At 40.2% G+C, this 20,037-nt stretch overlaps 3 protein-coding genes across 4 annotated transcripts in view; 1 reads left to right on the top strand and 2 right to left on the bottom strand.

Moving 5' to 3' along the window:
* Gstcd (glutathione S-transferase C-terminal domain containing) overlaps positions 1-966 on the bottom strand; it is an 87,290-nt gene extending 86,324 nt beyond the window's left edge. Inside the window, exon 1 of one of the 2 annotated variants that reach the window (XM_041655152.1) lies at positions 835-966. The gene's annotated coding sequence lies outside the window, so the exon portion shown is untranslated. The remainder of the gene's footprint in view (positions 1-834) is intronic. The other variant, XM_041655147.1, reaches the window with a different exon arrangement.
* On the bottom strand, positions 605-1,519 carry LOC121466385 (putative HTLV-1-related endogenous sequence). Its single transcript, XM_041680104.1, has 3 exons — positions 1,469-1,519; positions 1,087-1,326; positions 605-997 (listed from the first exon to the last, which is right to left on the bottom strand). The coding sequence occupies exons 1-3, from the start codon at positions 1,517-1,519 to the stop codon at positions 605-607; spliced, it is 684 nt and encodes a 227-aa protein (XP_041536038.1).
* Positions 1,079-19,576, top strand: Ints12 (integrator complex subunit 12). The gene is made up of 7 exons (XM_041655163.1): positions 1,079-1,223; positions 6,851-7,015; positions 8,461-8,613; positions 11,127-11,311; positions 13,046-13,205; positions 15,941-16,087; positions 17,722-19,576. Exons 2-7 carry the CDS (start codon positions 6,860-6,862, stop codon positions 18,304-18,306), a joined length of 1,386 nt encoding a protein of 461 aa, XP_041511097.1. The 5' UTR covers positions 1,079-1,223; positions 6,851-6,859; the 3' UTR covers positions 18,307-19,576.
* Positions 19,577-20,037: the final 461 nt, after the last annotated feature.

Below are 20,037 nucleotides of genomic sequence, written 5' to 3'. Positions count from 1 at the left end.
TGTTGTATTATAACAGTTTATTCTCGTGGCATTTCAGTGACCATATTTACATGTTTAAAATCATCACAGTTGTTGCTAGTTTCTGTATTCTTTCCTCTAAACACCCTTTTTGTAGAAAAGCACAAGATAACTTGACAAACGCCACATTCTTTAGCAATAATTTGGTAAGAGATACATTAGTCTCTTTCTTTCGTTTTGACCTTAAGGATTTGTGACAAGGAATCTTGCGGTGGGCATAACGGGGGTGGGAGGAGAGAAAGGGACCATGTAATTCAACCAAGCAAAGTTGGGGCGGTATGTGTTTGAGTATTCATTATTTAAGCCAAAGCAATTTTCATGCAAGCTCATCTCAGATTTTCTGCTCAAGTTAATAATTGAAGAAAAACGCTTGCTTTGATGGCGATAGTATAAGCCAATGTCCCCAGATGCAGCAAATCCGTTGGAGTAACTGTGAAACAGTATCCACTACAGCGACCAATCAGGAAAGGCTGCAACGGAAGTCTTCTCTTTGGGAAAAGTTAAAGTGTGCTCCAAGGGGTCTTTTCCCTGCACCTAACTGCAAACGACCACCCAAACCCCTACACCGCGAAGCTGCCCTGTTCCTTTACCCACGCAGGACGACCGGAGGTTGACAGGCTGGCAGCAGAGTGGCCCACGCGTCACTCGGGGGCGCGGCGCGAAGCCCTCCACCTGCACCTACGCTACCAGTCTGCGGAGCCTGCGGGGCTGGGAAGACTTTCCCGGGTCCCACCTCGCCCCAGCCCCGCCGACCCCTGAGGGATAGCGCGGTCCTCGGGGCCTGGAGGGGCCGCGCAGCCGGAGCGCCCTCTTTACCTGGTCGCAGAGGCGCGGCCAGGCAGGGAGGGCGCGAGAGCGTGTGGGCGACGCGGGCCGCCGCGCCTTCCCGCCCAGCTCGAGCCGGGATCCCGAGGCTCCTTCTGGAAGCCGCGGCCTGAGGAGCACTCGCCTCCAGTGAGGCCCCGAGGGGTGGGGGAAACTAGAAATAACCAAGAAGCAAATGTGTCTGGAAAGCCCCCCGCCCACCGCCATTCATAATCCGGCGGACCGGAAGAGGTGGCGCGTCACTTCCTGCTGTCTCCCCAGGAAACGTTCCCCTCCCGACCGGGTTGCGGGAACCTTTGTTTCTCGCTTCGGATGCCGGTTAGGGCGGGGACGGGTTCGAAAAGAGCTGCCGAGCACGGACAGAGTGGCGGGGCGGAGCGGTGAGTTGTGACGAGGGTTCCCCCCGCGTCCTGGTGCCGCGGGGACGCTCGAGAGCCCGCGAGGGGCGCCCGCAGCGGAGCTCCGCCGGGTGTGGGCTCCTCCCTGCTGGGGGGGTAAACCTCTTAATTTGCGGGCAGTTGCGTGCGGCAGCCTAACCGCTCCCCCTATTGGAAGGACTGTGCTCTCAGAGTGCTGTGCACTGAGGACGCGGCCCCTGGGGACTGGGTCCGTGGAACTCTCAAACCTTTGTCGAAGGTTCCGGAGACCTCTCTGCAGCTCCCGGTTTACTTCTCATTTTCTGGTTCCCTTGTCAAGAACTCTTCCTTATACGAGGCCGCCCCTCTGTTTGGATTCCTTCAAAGGAGTTTCATTTCTAAGTGTCTTCTGTCTCTTTACAGATTCTTTAGCGCTTGGTTTGTTTTGGAATTGGGGTTTTTAATCTCCTGCTCTAAGTTTCCAGAAGTATCTTAGGGCCAGGTACTCAAGGGAAGGATGAAAAAGGGCAGCATCTTAAAAAAAAAAGTTTATTGGAAAGAATTGCAAAATCTTGCAGAGACAGGAATGGATGGGTTTTCAGTGTTGTAATGAGATGGTAATCCTAGTATTGCATCCTCATGAATAGTCAGTTGTTGTTTTTTTTTAACTCATGCACTAGCAAGTGATCAACTTTGAACTTTGAAACTAACAGGCAGGATGAAAGAGACCCAAAGGAAAGCATAGATTTTGCTAGGGATGTTTAATTTTATTTGGGACCCTCACAGAACCTTGAAAAATGACGTGTTAGCAGAAATCTAGTTCATCCAATAAATATTTAAAAGCACCTGTTAAATTCTAATTGCTAGGGGGAAATAACCGCATCCCCTACCACTGCCCCCACCTACGAACATGAACACACCTGCATAAGAAGCTATGTGCTACTAAGATTGAGGAATTAAAGGCAGATGAATGAAAGTGAATGTTAAAAGAAAAAGAAAGTGAATGTTTCAGATCAGAACCCTTACATACTCCTTCGCATAAAACAGATGATTGTTTTGCTTTTTGAGGTTTGATTTTCTTGGGAGGAAAAGACAGTTGAATTTCCTTAATGTTGTTGGCTGAAGTGATTAGAATTGTGTAGAGTTAAAGAGAACACTAGACTTTGCTCTGATGAGTTAACCAAATGATAGTCTAGCCGTTGTTTAAAGAGGAGCACAGAAATGAGGGAAACAAGGGATCCAGGCTTAAGAAAATCAGAAAAAAATAACATATGGAATCATCTGCCTAGAGATATTAGTTGAAAACAAAATGTGTATAATTGCTGAAGAACAAATTGGTAGCAAATCAAAAGCAGGGAAGCAAGGACAGATAGTTGGGGCCATAATAGGAAGAACAGGAGTGAGATGAGCCAAGGAAAGGATAGAAAGAGAAAAAAATTAAAAGTGAAATATAACAATGCCAAGAAAATTTTATAAAATACAAGGTACCTTTACTGTATTTACTTGGTCTTAAAATAAGGAATGTTGCTGTGTTGCTGGGCAGTGGTGGTGCACTCTCTTAATCCCAGCACTGAGGAGGCAGAGGCAGGCTGATCTCTGTGAGACAGAGTCCAGGCTGGTCTACAGAACTAGTTCTAGGATAACCAGGACTGCTATACAGAGTAACCCTGTTTCAAAACAAAAGTGAACAAAGAAAACAAGTAAACAAAAACCAAAAGCAGATATGACTCCCATCAAGTGATCGTAGCCAGAGACAGAAGGTAACTTCTAAAGGGAAAGCTGCACTTCAAACTGGCTAGGAGAAGTAAAGGTGGAGGTGACTCCGCTGGGTCATGCTCAGCAGGATGCCTCAGGAAGACAGCCAGGCTAACCTTGCTGTTAACTCTGTGGAAAGAGGTGGACCTGGAGAACCATGGACTTGAAAGAGAAGTTTATGATCTCTGGCAAAAAGCAGATTTTCTGGAACAGCGGTTCTCAAATTGCAAAATAAATTGGGTTGCCCAGGAGGTTTGATGCAGATTAGCAGGCTTCATCCTGGAGTTTTTTCTTCTGTGAGTTAGGAAGTGGAAGCCAAGAGTTTGCACTTCTAACATGTTTGCAGAGCATGCCTGTGTAGCTGTGCTGTTGATCTCAAAGACAGATTCGAAAGAGGGTGTCGTGCACTCAAAAGACACCCAGAATAGCCCTGAGTATCTCCTCTTTAACCCATGCAGGAGAAATCTACAACGAACTGAGAAATGTGTAGAAGAGAAAATAGTATACTTTTGATTTCTGTATGACTAAATTAACCGTGGTAAGGTTATCTTCATAGAATTATGGGTAGAAGGCCCTGTTGTATGGATTGCAACACTAATCAATAGTAATAGAAGGGAGTCAGTGAAAGCCTTGTACTAGAGTAGAAGCTGAACAGGAAAGAAATAGCATGCTCCCCATGAGCGAAGGTAAGAGATGGGGGTGAGAGAAGACCATTGAACAGCAATGGAAGTCTAGTGTGACTTATATTTGCGACAGAAAATTGCTAGTGTGACCTAATCATTCACTCACACCAACATCATCACTACCACTTCACTAGGTCATTGATAGTTTTGAAGTAATAAATATTAATTTTCTTACATTTCTTTGTTTTAAACAACACTTAGGATTTTAAAATAAACTCACACCTAACGTATTCTTTCATCTTCCTTCCTGTTCTGCATTTACATGCACATAACTTATTTTATGCCACCGACTGCTTCTGTTTGGTTTGAGGAAGAAGTTGGAACAAGAGAGTGTCAGTGAAGAAGCAGCACAGGGGACAAATGGAGCCACTGTAAACTCAGAGAATGTGACGTGGGAATGAAGAAAGGAGGGGAGGGAATTAACTAAGATTGTAGTCAAAGAGAGTAGCTGTGGAAGACCTTACAGTTCACTGGCCGGGGGTGAAGCTCTTGCCGTTAAAGAGCTAAATAGAGTTGTTTGCTAAATGTTTTATAAGATCAAAATGTGTGTTAAAGGTAGTGCTGGGGAGAGAGAAGGAAGAGTGTGCGCTCATGTCTACACTTAAGAGGGGAGATGCAAGTGAGAGGTTGACAAATGGAGTCATGAATTTGTTTTTCTAAAATCAGCAGTGCGGAAGAGGCTCCCTATAAATACCTTTGTAGCCTTTCCGATGGGACAAGTTAATGAGCACTGCCTGGTAGGAGGCTCTCACAAGATGATGTCGTTAGTGAGAATAGTAAAGACAAAGTGCTTGAGGAAAAAGTAGAAATATAGGGAGATGTATTATTAATGAGTGGGGGCTGATAATAACGTTAGCTTGGGAAGGGCAAAGGGCTGGGCTGAGTGAAAACCCTGGATGGATTTGCAGAATGATTTGTACTTTAAATAAGCCATGAGAAAAGGAGAAGAGAAATTAGAAGTTGCTAGATTATTCCATGATCTTAAAAATTGAACATACCTGCACACACACACACACACACACACACACACACACCCCGCATTCCATCATGTGCACCACTGAGTTTGAAAGATACATCAGTGATTTATGGCAGGGGTGCAGAGCATGCCAGGTCTGTTATAAAAGGAACTGACTACAAGGTTTCCATTAGACTATTGATACTGACAGTTTCTGTAATCTTACACCATAGGTCACCTAATCTATAGGCATTTCATTTGTGAGAACCGACATAGCAATACTTTGCTTCCATTTTTCAGAAAAGAAAGTAGTGCTTCTCTCATATAAGGATTTCTCTAGGTATCAGCTCTTTGCTTAGTATCCTGTAAAGCAGACTATCCTGGGTTAAATAAATTAGTATGCTTGTAGTTATATAAATCAGGTCATAGAAAGACTAGACTGTGTTTATCTTGTAGAATCTGGAACAATGGGTTTACTTCTCTAATCATAGAAAATTTTACATTATTTTCCTCAGTATTAATGAATACGATGCTCAGCCTCGTATTTAAAATAATGCCCCTGAACCTGTCATTCTTGGGAGATGATACCTGTAATATAAATTAAAGCAGCAACAGAGCCTATTCTATTTTGTTAAATTCTTACTAATATGACTATTTGAGGTCTGGTTTCTTTTTCATCCTGGTACTAGCCTTCAAACTCCATTACTGAGGTCATTCAGACAGATGATATTTTAGTTGAGCATAGAGTTAGCACTTATTTTTGGTTATCAAATAGATAATAGATTTTTAGGAACTTATAAAGAACCTGGTGTGTATGTGTGTGTCCATTTCTCTGTGTCCTGTCAAACTTCACAAGGTATGAGGAGAAAAATAGGAGGAGAAATAAATGAAATCTATTTCCAACCGGTGCTTTCATATGCCAAGATTCAACCTACAGCAAATTTTAATGGTATTCCAAGCCCCTGAAAATGGGAGATTACTGTGGAATTGCCGACAGATCTTTAACTGTAGCCTTGTACCTGTGTTGTATTACTATGCCACTAAACCTAAGGATAGAAGAGGATTTAAAACCTTAGTATATTGATCAAAGGATTGGACACCAAGAGTACATTTTTAATAATTCCTTGCCTGAAAGGTGTTTGGAGAAAATGACAGCCAGAAGTAGAGCCACTTGATAACATTGGTATTAACTGAAAACAAAACTTGACTGTTGAGAATTTTGCAGACCTTTGATGTGTGGCCTCAGCTACTTGTTGTTTAAGCTACTTAGGACAGCAAGCATTTACAAACCTGAGGGATGCATGCAGTAGTAAGGATCAGCACTCAGAGACCTGCTTTTGAGAAATAGCTTAATGCAAGAGATCCCACCATCTAAATGTCATATAATAAGATTGCCACTAATGTGCTTTCTGAGATATTAAAAATAGCAGAGGACAGAGGAGAATGAAAAACTGCCCAGAAACAAAACAAGAAACAGTTTTAAAAGCTACAGCAGTGACTTCTATCATGGACCCGTTAGCCATTGTCTTCCTGTGACATCCTTGTCTCGTCCATGAACACCAAATCCCAACTTTTGTGGTAATAATAAGACTTGAAAAGCTACACTTTGATGTGCCGTCAACTTGACCTGAAAGCAGAAAAGTTTGTGTGCCATAAGTTATAGATACGTTGTTAGAGGTAACCAGGAGGATGCTCTGTAATTAAAGGTCTGTCTGCATTAAAACTGCCATGCCGGGCAATGGTGGCGCACTCCTGTAATCCCAGCACTCGGGGGGCAGAGGCAGGCAGATCTCTGTTATTTTGAGGCCAGCCTGGTCTACAGAGCTAGTTCCAGGACAGCTAGGACTGTTAACACAGAGAAACTCTGTCTCAAAAAACCAACCAAACAAACAAACAAAAACAGAAAAGCCTTTGCCATTATCAGGTGTGGTGGCACATGCCTCCAAATTCACCTGTGAGGAGGTGGAGGTAGGAGGATCACAAATTGTCCAGCTGGAGCATTTAGGGAGACTGTCTCAAATTCTCCTGCTGGAGCATATAGGGAGACTCTGTCTCAAATATATGGTGGTGGTGAGTGTAGATACATTGAAGCTGGTAACATCCGTTGTTCCAGAGGGGAGAGGGAAACCAGATAATGTTAGCCATTACTTTGTCTCTAATAACCTTTCAGATGTTTTAAAATACTAAAAGCAAGAAAAAAAGGTAAAAGTAAGGATATATAATTGTGCACTGTCTAAATTACTCCTCTTTTTCTTCAGGTGTTTGCAATGGCTGCTACTGTGAACTTGGAACTTGATCCCATTTTTCTGAAAGCACTAGGATTCTTACACTCAAAGAGTAAAGATTCTGCGGAAAAACTAAAAGCGCTGCTTGATGAGTCTTTGGCTCGGGGCATTGATTCAAGTTATCGTCCAACTCAAAAGGTATCTACCCGAATACAAATCTTGGAAAGAGTTGAGGTGCACATAGTGGTCCAGTGATAGCGTGTATATTCTCTTGAAAGACTTTCTGCCATAGAAATTGCTCTTAATCTTGTTTTCTTTCCTCAAGCTTTCAAAGAGCCACACAGAATTGTTAGTTTGGACTAGAGCGGTCCTTCTTTACCTGAGAGTTGCAACCCCTTTGAGAGTGACTGATCCTTTCAGAGGGGTTGCCTAAGACCATCGGAGATCACAGATATTTACATTACTGTTCTTAACAGCAGCAAAATTGTAGTTAAGAAGTAGCACTGAGAGTAATTGTATGGTTGGGGGTCACCGCAATGTGCTGGACTGTATTAAAGCATTAGGAAGGCTGAGAACCACTAGTCTGCAAGGTATGCTCCTTGGTATGTAAAAAACCACTTGTTTGCAATTTAGTCTCCAATTCTTTATCATTATTTTTTAATGTGTTAATGGTGTCCAAACTTATTTCTAATCACTCTCTAATGTTTTAAGGATAAAAATATAAATAACACAGGGATTTTTCAACAAAGTGAAATAAATATAGATAATAAGGGTAAAGATAAAGGTAATAGATGTTAAAAATATGTGGCGCCATTATAGATGGCAGCTCTATGTGACAAAATCCAGTTTGCCTCTTGTAGTTGTTTGATATCCGTTTACGTACCTTGAAACTTTACGGTGTCTTTAAGTAGGCCCTTTTCTAAGTGGTTTGTGAACTTTTGTTCTAATAATGATTCCTTGAAAGTAGTATCGCCTATGTTCCTCACTTTACAATAAGGGAACTGAGTTGCCTAATAAATTTATTTCACCCAAGCTTGGCAAAATGAGGAGACTAAGAACATATCTTGCAGAATTGTAGAAATTACTGAAAAATAAGTAAATTAGCCTGAGTAGTTTCCACCTAGCACATATGGGCTCTCTGTAAGAAGTCTTCTACTGTTATAGTTCTGAAACCTCAAGTCAGGGTGTGGGGAACACAGCTGCCCAGCTAAGAGGGGAGATAGAAATATATGACTAGCTTGAGTTATGCCGACAACCCAGATTTACTGCTCGGAGCGTTCTAGCAAGAGGGTGGCTACAGAGACCCACAGGAGGGTCTGGGGGATAATGGCGTGTGGCTGCAGTAGTTAGCTCATGAACATACATGCACATTGTCAAAACAACAGATAGGTGCTGGCTGTGCATCCATTAGTTTTTAGTAAGGCCATGGTAGAGAAGAATTTTTCATTGACTATGATGTGGCAGTTAATTTTTAACTGAAAATTGTTTAGATTATTACTTTTTGTGTTTGTTTCTCTTTTAGCACTGGGAATTGAACCTAGGACCTTGTTCATGCTATGCAGGTGCCCTACCACCGAACAATAACCTCAGCCCTTCTGTTGTGAATAAAATGAGGGTCTCTTATTTTTTATTTTACCCTTTAGGATGTGGAACCACCCAAAATTTCAAGCACAAAATCTATTTCTATCAAACAAGAGCCCAAAACATCATCGAGTCTCCCTTCCGGCAGTAGTAATGGCAAAACCCTCACAACTGAAAAGATAAAGAAAGACGCTGAGAAGAGACCTGCTGATAAAGTAAGGATTGGTTTTGGCTTGGCTCATGAAAGGGCAAACCATTGAACATAGCAGACAATGAGGACTACTGAGAGCTCAAGAACAATGGCAATGGGTTTCTGATCCTACTGCACGCACTGGCTTTGTGGGAGCCTAGGCAGTTTGGATGCTCAACTTACTAGACCTGGATGGAGGTGGGGGTTCCTTGGACTTCCCACAGGACAGGGAACCCTGATTGCTTTTCGGGCTGGGGGGGGGGACTTAATTGGGGGAGGGGGAGGGAAATGGGAGGCGGTGGCGGGGAAGAGACAGAAATCTTTAATAAATAAATGAATTAAAAGAAAGAAAGAAAGAAAGAAAGAAAGAAAGAAAGAACGCCGGTGTCTACATTTTGTAGCAGCGGGTATAGTTACATGATGATCACTCTGTAAATATGGTTTGCTAGCTGGAGAGGTTGAACTTCAAAAAAAATTAGTAAAATCTAGGAACATTTATTTGTCCATTTACTTGAGATGGCTGTTGTCCAGCCTTTATACCTCGGGAAAATAATGCAGACTTTAATCGTAACTCTGGCAACAGTAGTTGTTAGAAGTAAAACTGACAGAATTGGTGTGATGAACCTTGAACTCTGTGACTTGATGGCAAGCATCTCAAGAAGGCTACCGGTATTTCTTGATTGTATATTTTGGGTATTTTTGTAAATGGTCATTAAAGTTATCAGCTAACAAAAAATGCATAAAACTATGTTCAGTAGCCCTTGCCCTCAGGTGGGGCACATTGTCCCATATATTGTCATCCTATTCCTAAATAATAGATATGCGTGAACAGTGCTTTTATTCTTGCACAGATGCTATTACACTGTTTGTGTTGTCATTGAGTTACTTTTTCTTAACTTAGTGATGCTTCATTTTTTAAGTTTTTATTACATTCATTTATTTGCAGGAGTGTGAGGCGTGTGTGAGGGAGTCAGTTCTGGCTTTCCCACGAGTGTGTCTTGGAAAGCAAACTCAGGTCACAAGTTTGGTAGTGAGCACATTTACCCAGAGCCGTCTCTGTGGCCAGTGTGGTTTTTGAAATATATGTGTTCGTCTTGGTATTTGTTTTTCTAGCTGCCATTAGCATTCTTTCTGTGAATAAAGAAATTTATCAGTTAGGAAATTTAGGAGAGTTCCCCTTTTTCTTTGTTATAATACAACTTCAGTGAGCTTCTTAATCACAGAGATGAATGGTCATTTCTGTGACCGTGTTAATAATTTTTATAAGCTGTAAGTGGATGTGGGTACTTATATATTCATCATCGCTATAAATAGCCAAATTACTATCCAAAATTATCTTACTAAATTCATACCTTTACCAATAAACCTCAGGATTTCTAAATTATCTATGCATTTTCAGAATTTAATTTTTGTGACTAGCTTTGAAGCATATATGGCAATGCATTTAGTGTGGAAAGGAAGACAGCTCATTATTCACCTTTTTAATACAGTTTGAATATTGCTCTTAAGTGGTTTTTCACATGTATATGTATAGTGTATGTTCCTATTTCTATGTGTGTTCATGTGTATGACTATGTGTATGCATGTGTACATGTATGTGTAGATGCCCAAAGTCAACTCTGGGTGTCCACTCAATGACTCTACTTTATTTATTAAGGCAGGGTGTCTTGCTGACCCTGGAGCTCGCTACTTCCAGCTAATGGAGTAAGCTGACCAAGTGCTGGGGTTGCAGTCTACCTCCGTGCCTGCTCTTACTTGGGTTCAAGGGCCAGACTCTGGTCCCTCAAGCTTGCTCAGAAAGCTTATTCAGTGAGACATATTCCAACCCTTAAGTTTTTGGTTATTTTGTTGTTGTCATTGTTGTTTTACATAGCAATATTAGTAGTACTGTTTTCTGCAAGTCCAAACATCTTGAATGAAAGAGAAAAGGTAGTATATCCATTGAATTTCCAGAGTTCTCTAGTATGTATAATACAAAGCAGAATGTAGATATTTATTAGACTATTCTGATTTATTTATATCTGGCTAGTTTCTTTTAGCATGCTAATTATAAAGTAATCATAATTCTTTTTTCAATTTTTTTTGAGAATTTCTTACATGAATACTGTATTTACATCATTTCTACCCCCCCTTTTCCTCTCCTACTCCTCCCACAACTCCAACTCAAATTATAGTTTTTTCAACTAATCTAAGTGTGTAGCTCTCCTGTCTGTGTGAAAATGTTTATAAGATGGACTTTGTCATATATTGCCCATCTTTCCTCTCTGTGACTTAGAGCTTATGCCATGTGACTTTCAGGATCATTCATCATTGGGTTCTTCTTCTTCTTTTTTTTGGGGGGGGTATTTATTAAGCTCTACATCTTTCTCTGCTCCCCTCCCTGCCTCTCCCTCCCCCCTTCAGCAATCCCCCAAGGTCCCCACGCTCCCAATTTACTCGGGAGATCTTGTCTTTTTCAACTTCCCATGTAGATTAGATCTATGTAAGTCTCTTTTAGTCTCCACATTGTTGTCTAAGTTTATCGGGTTCTTTTTATAGATGAAAGATGTCACTGAAGGAGTTGATGTTCCTAAGAAACCTAGATTGGAGAAACCAGAGACCCGATCTTCTCCCATTACTGTCCAAACCAGCAAGGATTTAGCTATGGCTGACCTCTCCAGCTTTGAGGAGACTAGTGCTGATGATTTTGCGATGGAGATGGGCTTGGCCTGTGTTGTTTGTAGGTAAGATATACCCAGCCCAGGATGTCGTGTTTTCTTAGAAGAGGCAAACAATATCCTCCTACTCTGTTTATTCTGCCCTCCCAACCCCCAAAATCATAGAATTTGTTAGAACTTTTCTGCTTTGTTTTTATTGTTCGGGACGAAGAACAGGTAAGTAGACCAGAGCACTTTAATACACTCAAATTTGTCAGACCACAGCTTCTTCAGCCTGTTATGTTGTAGTAACCTGTCTGCATTCTTACATTCTAGAGGAAGTGACTAGGCATCCTTTTAAGTGAGGGACAATTGGCCAGGAACCTCAGCTCCATCTTTCTTTTGAAACCATCTTCGTTGCCTTTTCTTTCTTTCTGAATTGCTGATGACACTTAAAAAACAAACTGGCACCTGTCGTTTCTTTAAACACCCTTACATCATTATCTGAGAACAGTAGAAATGAATGTATGTTGTCCTGAATTACATTTTAATCTTGAATGCATAATTACAGAAGCAGATAATTTAAGAGAAGATCAACTATTTTCTATTAGAATTATTTTCTGCTTAGTAGAAGATACATTGGTTTGGATTGGTTTTTGCAGAAATAACTAAATTTTTGCCAGACAGTGGTGACGCACGCCTTTAATCCCAGCACTCGGGAGGCAGAGGCAGGCAGATCTCTGTGAGTTCGAGGCCAGCCTGGTCTACAAGAGCTAGTTCCAGGACAGGCTCCAAAGCCACACAGAAACCCTGTCTGACATTCATGTCAAGGACTAATGTTCAACTTATTGCTTTTATTACATAGCAGTAAACAAGATTCTTTTTGTGGCTGTTCTATTAAAAATGTTAACTTCTAGTAAATTGGAACTAAGAAAATATAAGCTTTTGTGAGCCTTACAGAAAATAAGTTGATGTGCTTCTGAGTAAAATCATTTGTTTCCATATGTATTGACTCCTTCCCGCCTAATCTACTATGAAAATTAGCATCCTGTAAATGAATTTGTGAAAGTCCTAACAGGGAGAGACATAGTGGCCGTGTTATCTTTTGTCAGGACACTTCATAAAATACACTAAGCCTGTGGTGATTGCTTTCTTGTACTTTTGCGATGGATCCTTTTTTGATGCACCTGCTACTACATTCTGTTCAGATTTATATACATTGATCTGATATATTCCAAACAGCCTGTGTGCACCAGATTACACATAACTAGAGTAGGTTCTCATCTTTAGGTAACGTTTGTTTTCTGTTGTTTTTCTTCAAACAAGTTTTCTGAGACAGTTTTTATCACTGTAGCCCAGGCTGACCTGGAACACGCTCTATAGTCCTTGCTAGTCTTGCACTCACAGTGATGCCCTCTTCTCAGCCACACGTGTGCCTTCACACCCAGTGTAGCCAACTTATTAGTGATGAAGACCAACAACATGTAGCTATTAACCAAGGGATTTTTATAGGGATGCCAGGCAAGTGCTGCCAGTGCTCTAGGAAGAGTCTAGTGCCTGCTGAGAAATAGAAACAGATTGCAATGATAAGTTGCTATAAATATAGCTAAGCTGAATTGAAATGCTATAATTATTGACTAAGCATAACTATCACAAATGAAGGTCTTATGTAAGCTTCATATTAATGTTATCTTTCTCATTAATGATTTAAATGATTATTTTTCTGGGATTCTTTTCCTTTAACATAACAAACTTTACCAGAACAAGGTGGAAATAACTTTAAATTGTATGTTGAAGTATTTAATGCAATGTTTTTCGTAGACAAATGACAGTGGCATCTGGAAATCAGCTAGTAGAATGTCAGGAGTGCCATAACCTCTACCACCAGGATTGCCATAAACCCCAAGTGACAGACAAAGAAGTGAATGACCCTCGCCTGGTGTGGTACTGTGCCCGGTGCACCAGACAAATGAAGAGAATGGTAAGAATCCTACTTTACATTTCAGCCAGCATCTCATGGTCTTTGTCGGTATATGATTGTAAAATGTAAATTAGGACATTTAGCATACTGAAAAGAATAAATAAACTTTCAAGTGTTCGTTGCATATATACTGTTTGTATGGATTTACACCTTTGTTTGCTAAGCTTAGGTGTGTTCACGTCATATGCCCTTCACGTCTGCTCCCTTCACTCTCACCACCCTCGTCTACATTCTCTCGTTACGTATCTAGTTCAGTAGCCTTCTGAGAGGCCTCCGTATTTCCCTTCAGTCTGTTCTGTTCATTACAGTGCTTGGATGATTTATTCATATAGAATAGATACTTCACTTTATTTATATGTCCCAGTGGCCTTCAGTTACTTCTAAAATAAAGTTGTAGTGTGTGTATGTGTGTGTGTGTGTGTATGAGGTGCATGTCACGTAAAAGCATGTATATGGTCTCTCTGTTTTCACCCCATGTCTGCCTTTTAAGTCATATTTTCCTGCTTCACCATGCACAAAGGAATGCTGCCTACGTGCTTCCTTTCCAGTTCATGTGCTACTAACTTTCTTATACAACCCAGGCCCTCCTTGTTGGAGATGGGCCCAGGGGTGGGCCCTGCCCTATCAGTCAGTCATCAAGATGATTCACCAGACTCCACCACAGGCTATTCTGATCCGGGTATTTCTCAGAAGTTCCCTTTCCCAGGTGACTCCAGGTTGTGTCTAATTGACAATAACCAGCATGGTAATTACATTTTATTTTATTTTGATGGAGGCACTGGGGATCGAAGCCAGATCCTTTCATATGCTAGTTAATAGTAACTACTATTATCAGCACTTAACATTATGAGATCTTAGGCTAAACTCTTACATCCTCACAATTCATCCTCATAAACACACCTTTGGAACAGATGGTGCTGCCACCATTTGCAGGTGAAAGAAATGAGGCTCTTAGGCATTTATGTCCCTCTTGCAGTAACACAGCTGGAGAGGTAATGAGCAGGGCTTCAACCCTTGTTCTCTTTGATACTAAAAACGGTTTCAGTCCTTGTTCCATATTGCTTATATAGCTAGGATTGTTTATACACTAAACACTAAGAATCTAAAAAATGATTAAAATGTATGAGAAAATTTAATAACATGCTTTGTCTTAAAGTCAGTTACTAGTCAAAACAAAACTGAAAATGCTTAAGGAAAATAAATAAAATTCTTCTTAGATAACATGGAAACGTATACACTATTCCCAAGGATTTAATTCCACTAGTATGAAAAACCTCAAAGGTTTATTAATTATTCATGATAATTCTTCCCTTCTCGTTCAGTGTTTAAAACCATGTAAACTACCTGAGTTGTTCTTAACTCCCTTTTAGTAACTTAAAAAGTTACACCTGAACCCTAAAAAGAAAGTAATTCTTTGGTTAACTGAAATAATAGAGTGCACTGCATACTGAGTGATGCTGGTTGGATGCATCAATGAGTGTCCCCCAGTTTCCATGAACTCAGCATCTATGCACTCCGCCCACACTGGACTGAAAACACTTTTTGGTGAAGTAGGGGCATGAAGGCATCAGTACAAAACATATACAGGCTTGTTTCCCCTGCTATTATTCCTAAAGCAATTCAATATATAGCAGCTGTTTGCATGACATTTGTATTTTGTATCCTAGAGATGAGTTACTGTCTACAGAAGTCTTCAATAGGTCATCTATAAATACAGTAATTTTTCTCTTAATGCTCCTCGTGGAACCACAGGGCCTTGCCTAGACTAGACAAGTGTGTTTTGTAGCTAAGTTGTATCTCCCAATCATTAGGGGTATTTTGTTTTGGGGTGTAGGTGTGTGTGTGTGTGTGTGTGTGTGTATGAGAGAGAGAGAGAGAGAGAGAGAGAGAGAGAGAGAAAACAACTTTTTGGAGGGGTATTTTTGGTGAGAGAGAGGGAAACAACTTGGTGAGAGAGAGGAAAACAACTTTGTAGAAGTGGGTTTTTTTTCCCTTGATGTTTACATGGGTTTCAGGGATTGAACTCAGGACACCAGGCTTCTTTATTCAATGAGCCTCCAACCCATGGGACGTTTTGTTTTTGTTTGTTTGCGTGCTTGTTTTTTGAAACAAGATCTCTGTATGTATATTTCTGGCTGGCCTCAAGCTCCCAACGTTCTAGGATTAAAGGCATGTTTCACCACGCCTGGTCAACCCATAAGTTTTAAGGACAAAGCCTTTATGTATAAATCAGGCTGGCCTTGAACTTGTTTTATAGCCCAGGATGCCCCAAACTTTTAGTCTTCGCATCAGCCTCCTTCCTGAGCACTGAGATTACAGACAGGCATCACTAGGCCCAGATGCCTAAGGAACTTTAGTTTATCTAAGGAACTTGAACATCCACAGATTTTGGTATTCGTCAGAGGTTCTGGAACCAGCTCTGCATGGATAACAAAGGGGAGTTGTACCTTAGTTTGTGATTTTCCTTTATGGAAAACAGGAGGGTTCTCTTGTTAAAAAAGTATTTAACTCTAATTTGCAAGATTGATAATATCATTACTATTCAGAAACTAAGGAGATCTGTAAAACTGTTTAATGTTGATAACTGTTTCTCTGTAGTCTCTACTTTAGTATCACCATGATACCTTTTTAAGAAATATTGCTACCATTTAGTAACTGTAGTTCTTTAATAAATTTTTAATTTTTGTTACTCAATGAAGATTTTGTATATAATTTGTTTCCTCTGATTTTTGTAGGCTCAGAAAACTCAGAAGCCACCACAGAAGCCAGCTCCCACTGTTGTGTCTGTCGCTCCAACTGTCAAGGATCCGTTAGTGAAGAAAGCAGACACCAAACTTAAACAAGAGACAGCCTTCCTAGCATTCAAGAGAACAGAAGTTAAGGTAAAGTATGTTCCTCTCCGTCTACTTTAATCTCAGTCTGGCTGACTGAAGGGTGGTCACCTGGTAGGAGTTTGATGAGAAACTTTATAATTTGAGTAACTGATGTTGAAAGTGAAGGCTGTCACCAGGAATTGGCTCAAAAGGGAGCCTTTGTATCAGAAATCGGCTGTCTGCATTGAAATGTGAGACATTATTAGGTTCGCAAGTCTATGCTGTCTCACGTCTTGCACACTGTTGTGTCCTAAGCCATCTGTCACTCTACGTATCAACACAAGCCACAGCAGTCATTAAAATCAGACGCTCAACACACAGGCCTTCTTTCTTGTTTATCTTTCATGGAGCGTTGGTCTTTTTAGTTGCTTCAAATAACTTTTCTTTGGTGAGGTTTGACATAGCCCTTTGGCAGGAGGTTTCATGTTTGATAGAAACGAAAGGAGAAAAAAAAATGGATCTTTGAAATCAGAAAATTTAAAATGTGCCACATTGTGTCCTTTTGCTTTCTTTTTCTGTCTCCAGCAGTGTGTGTCGCAGGAATTTATATTTTTCCCAATCAGGTCATCATGAGATAATTATATGGTGCTATTATAAAAATGTGTTTTTTCAGAACACATGGACAAATATTTTAACTTCTATTATCAAATAAAGGCCCCTAGCATCTTACTTTATTACTTTTCCAGTGGTAAACACTGCTCCTATCCAGACAACGTTGAAGGCGATCTTGTAAGAACTAATAATGTTTTGCTAACCATTTTCATAGGTGTTCAAAGCTATTAAATACATAAATAGGTAGTCTAAGTATTATATTACCATCTTTATATATTGTATATTACCATTTTAACACAGAGTGTTCATTGTCTGACTTCACCTCTGGGTGATTTTTGAGACCCTCTCAATATGAAGGTAGACAGTGTGTGAAGTTGATCAGAGACTGAAATGTTCCAGCCTTACAAGAGCTAAGAGCATGCAGACGGCCCCACAATGCCACAGTGCAGCCCAAGAGGCAGCTGTCAGTCTATGTGACAGTGGGGCTCTGTTGCTGTAGTTTCCATGGAAACACACATTGAGAAAGTGCATCTGAGCTCTTTGTAATACTCTAGAGTTTAAACATCTGTGTTTGCCTTGTAGTTCAATCACAAATGTTTATGGCAACTTGGTTATTTTAAGTGGCTTCAGAACTTGAATATAGATGTTTCCTTTAACACATTCACTGGAAATAGCTATGGATTGAATCTTTGACTTAGTTTTTTTTTTTTTTTCCTGAATATCTTGGGTGCAAACAGTTTTATCCATTAAAAGTAGATTCCATTTGGATATGTTATGGGCAAGGTAATACTTGTGGTGGTTTGTGATTGTATCTAAAGGCAGTTCCCCAAAAGAATTTCATGTATTTTCTTTGAAGTCATTGGAACAGTGTGGCATTCAGCAACTGCAATCTGTGTGGTGTCCTCCCTGACTACAGAAACTCCCATGTGCTTTTCCAGCTTCATAGGATCCTAATTTTATTGAATTGTCCAGATTGGCCACATCATCGCTTTTTATACACAGCTAAATGTTTGCATTCAAAGATATTATACAGGTTTGGATTATACTTGGCTCTAATGTAATATTTATCCTCTTCTTTTTTTTTTTTTAAGCCACCCACGGTTATATCAGGAAATTCTTCTGGTAACAACGTGTCCTCTTCAGTAACTAGTGGCCTAACTGGATGGGCAGCTTTTGCAGCCAAAACATCTTCGGCTGGGCCATCAACAGCAAAATTGAATTCAACAGCACAAAACAACAGCGGAAAACCTGCTGCTTCATCAGCTACCCAGAAGCCTGTGGGTTTGACTAGTCTGGCAACATCATCCAAAGGTGGAATCGGTTCCAAAATGGGCTCTGGTAACTGCTCTTCCCCCACTGTACCATTAAAACCACTTCCACCTCTAACCTTAGGCAAGACTGGCCTGAGTCGCTCAGTTAGCTGTGATAATGTCAGCAAAGTGGGCCTTCCCAGTCCCAGTAGTTTAGTTCCTGGAGGCAGTGGGCAGTTGAGTGGGAATGGAAATAGTGCTACTTCGGGGCCCAGCGGAAGCGCTACAAGCAAAACCACGTCAGAACCCAGCAGCAGTGCCTCAGCGTCTCTTAAAGGCCCAACTTCACAGGAATCACAGCTCAACGCTATGAAGCGATTGCAGATGGTCAAGAAGAAAGCTGCCCAAAAGAAACTCAAGAAGTAGTATGGCAAGATAGGTTTTTATATCAATTATTGCTCTAAAGATTAAAAAAAATCCTTATTGGGACAAAAAGATATAATATACTGTGACTTAATAAAAATCTTGATGATCAAATCTCTATTGTTTGTTACATTAAAATGCTAATAATATTTAGCCAAACTTGGAACCATTTATTTCAGTCTGTTTAGCATTTTTAATAATTTCCATAATGTGTGAAAATAGTGATTATAATGACTGATTCATGATGAGAACGTCATAAGATTGATGACATATGCAGATGTAAAGAAATGGTTCACCTGGCACAATACTCCAAGATTTAAAACTCTAAAATAAGGTACTTTATGAGTGACAGGGATTACTCAGTCTAGTGTTTTATAATATTCAGTTCTCTGCCTTATGGGGAGCTCTCTCCCTCTCTCTCTCCTGTGAACTCTAGCCATAGCGTCATCCTGGATGAGGTGGTCCAAGTCATTGCCTGCTAAGCTAATGAATTAGTCGGCCATCAGTTCACGTATATATCCTAACAAAGAACAGGATGCTTTCAGTGTCAGGTCAGTGTGTGTACTACAGAAGAATGCTGCATCCTTTTTACAATCGGCAAACACCTCATCCTTTCCCGAAACCGAATCCTATAGTTTCCTATAGTCACTGAATTGAATTGTCTTATCACCCTAGATGTGTGCTACAAAATCTAATCTCAAAGCATTTTTCTTTATCCCTAGGTTTCCTAACATCATTAGTCTAAAATAAATGGGTAAATATGTAAAGATAAAACTTAAGTTTTGTCTTTTTCCTGTGGAAAGGTTTTTTAACTACTCTGTTAAATATTCGCATTAATTTATTCATAATTTAGACCCCAGTACTGAAATAAACCCATTTTTTAGAGATGGAATAAATATCTTGGACATGCTTAAAAAAATCTGCCTGTAAATGTTTTTGTTTTGAGAAACATCTTTCTGTTGATAAGAATTGTTTTGGTATAAACTCCAAATCCCCTTTATAAAGAGTTCAAAATTGTTTGTTGTTTATAATTCAAGTGCAATTTTGACTTCACAAAATGATGTGTCACAAGCTTATAGCAAAAGCTATTACAGTCTCTATCTTGAAAACATTAGGGAAAAAATGCTTAATACAGTTTACTTATTAGTATTTGAAGTGAAAATTTTTACCCCATCCCAGAAAGTGTGCTGGAGTTGAGAGAAACAACTTTTGATTTTTGCGTCATTTCTTGGAAATTTTAATGAATTTACAAAGTAAATTATTTTTCAGTGAATATGATTTTTTTGTATATGTAATGTGTGTATGTGTAAAGTAAGGGGCCAAACTCATTTTGATAATTTTTAAGAGATATATTTAATGTTAGATTTTTATCTCAAATAGCTCTTAGGCCTTTATTTTTTTTCTCACGGCAAAGTATGCCACAAGAAGCAATTATGAGAGTTGCAATAGTGTGTTTTTATTTTATTATGTATAACAAAACAAGTGTTTCTTGCACTCAGGTTATGTAAAGGGAAAAGCTTGTTTTCTCTTGACTAGCCCTGAAATTGAAATCTGTCTGTTGGCTCAGTGAATGAGTGGACAAGTGAGTAGATGTCTTAGCTTTCTGTTGTGGTAAGTATCTGACAGAAGCAACTTAAGGGAGAAAGGGCTTATTTTGGCTCAGTCTCCGATGGGTAGAGTCTATTATGATGCTGAAGGCATGGCACAGAAGCGTGAGGCCAGTTGATCAGGTTG

The sequence above is a fragment of the Microtus oregoni genome, unplaced genomic scaffold (genome assembly GCF_018167655.1).
Source record: "Microtus oregoni isolate MIOR12 unplaced genomic scaffold, Mior012 000000F_ref0000247, whole genome shotgun sequence".
In the NCBI taxonomy this organism is placed as follows: domain Eukaryota; kingdom Metazoa; phylum Chordata; class Mammalia; order Rodentia; family Cricetidae; genus Microtus; species Microtus oregoni.
The sequence above is the reverse complement of the archived record's forward strand: the minus strand, read 5'-3'. Positions and strand labels throughout refer to the sequence as shown.

What these genes read in the sequence shown, in the direction of transcription:
- LOC121466385 (XM_041680104.1), bottom strand. Translation starts at nt 1,519, where the DNA reads ATGAGAAGTAAACCGGGAGCTGCAGAGAGGTCTCCGGAACCTTCGACA. An exon ending in CTCCGGAACCTTCGACAAAG is followed by an intron (nt 1,327 to 1,468) that starts GTTTGAGAGTTC and finishes CCCCCCCAGCAG; the next exon opens with GGAGGAGCCCACACCCGGCG. An exon ending in TCCTGGGGAGACAGCAGGAA is followed by an intron (nt 998 to 1,086) that starts GTGACGCGCCAC and finishes GGTTATTTCTAG; the next exon opens with TTTCCCCCACCCCTCGGGGC.
- Ints12 (XM_041655163.1), top strand. Translation starts at nt 6,860, where the DNA reads ATGGCTGCTACTGTGAACTTGGAACTTGATCCCATTTTTCTGAAAGCA. An exon ending in GTTATCGTCCAACTCAAAAG is followed by an intron (nt 7,016 to 8,460) that starts GTATCTACCCGA and finishes TTTACCCTTTAG; the next exon opens with GATGTGGAACCACCCAAAAT. An exon ending in AGAAGAGACCTGCTGATAAA is followed by an intron (nt 8,614 to 11,126) that starts GTAAGGATTGGT and finishes TTCTTTTTATAG; the next exon opens with ATGAAAGATGTCACTGAAGG.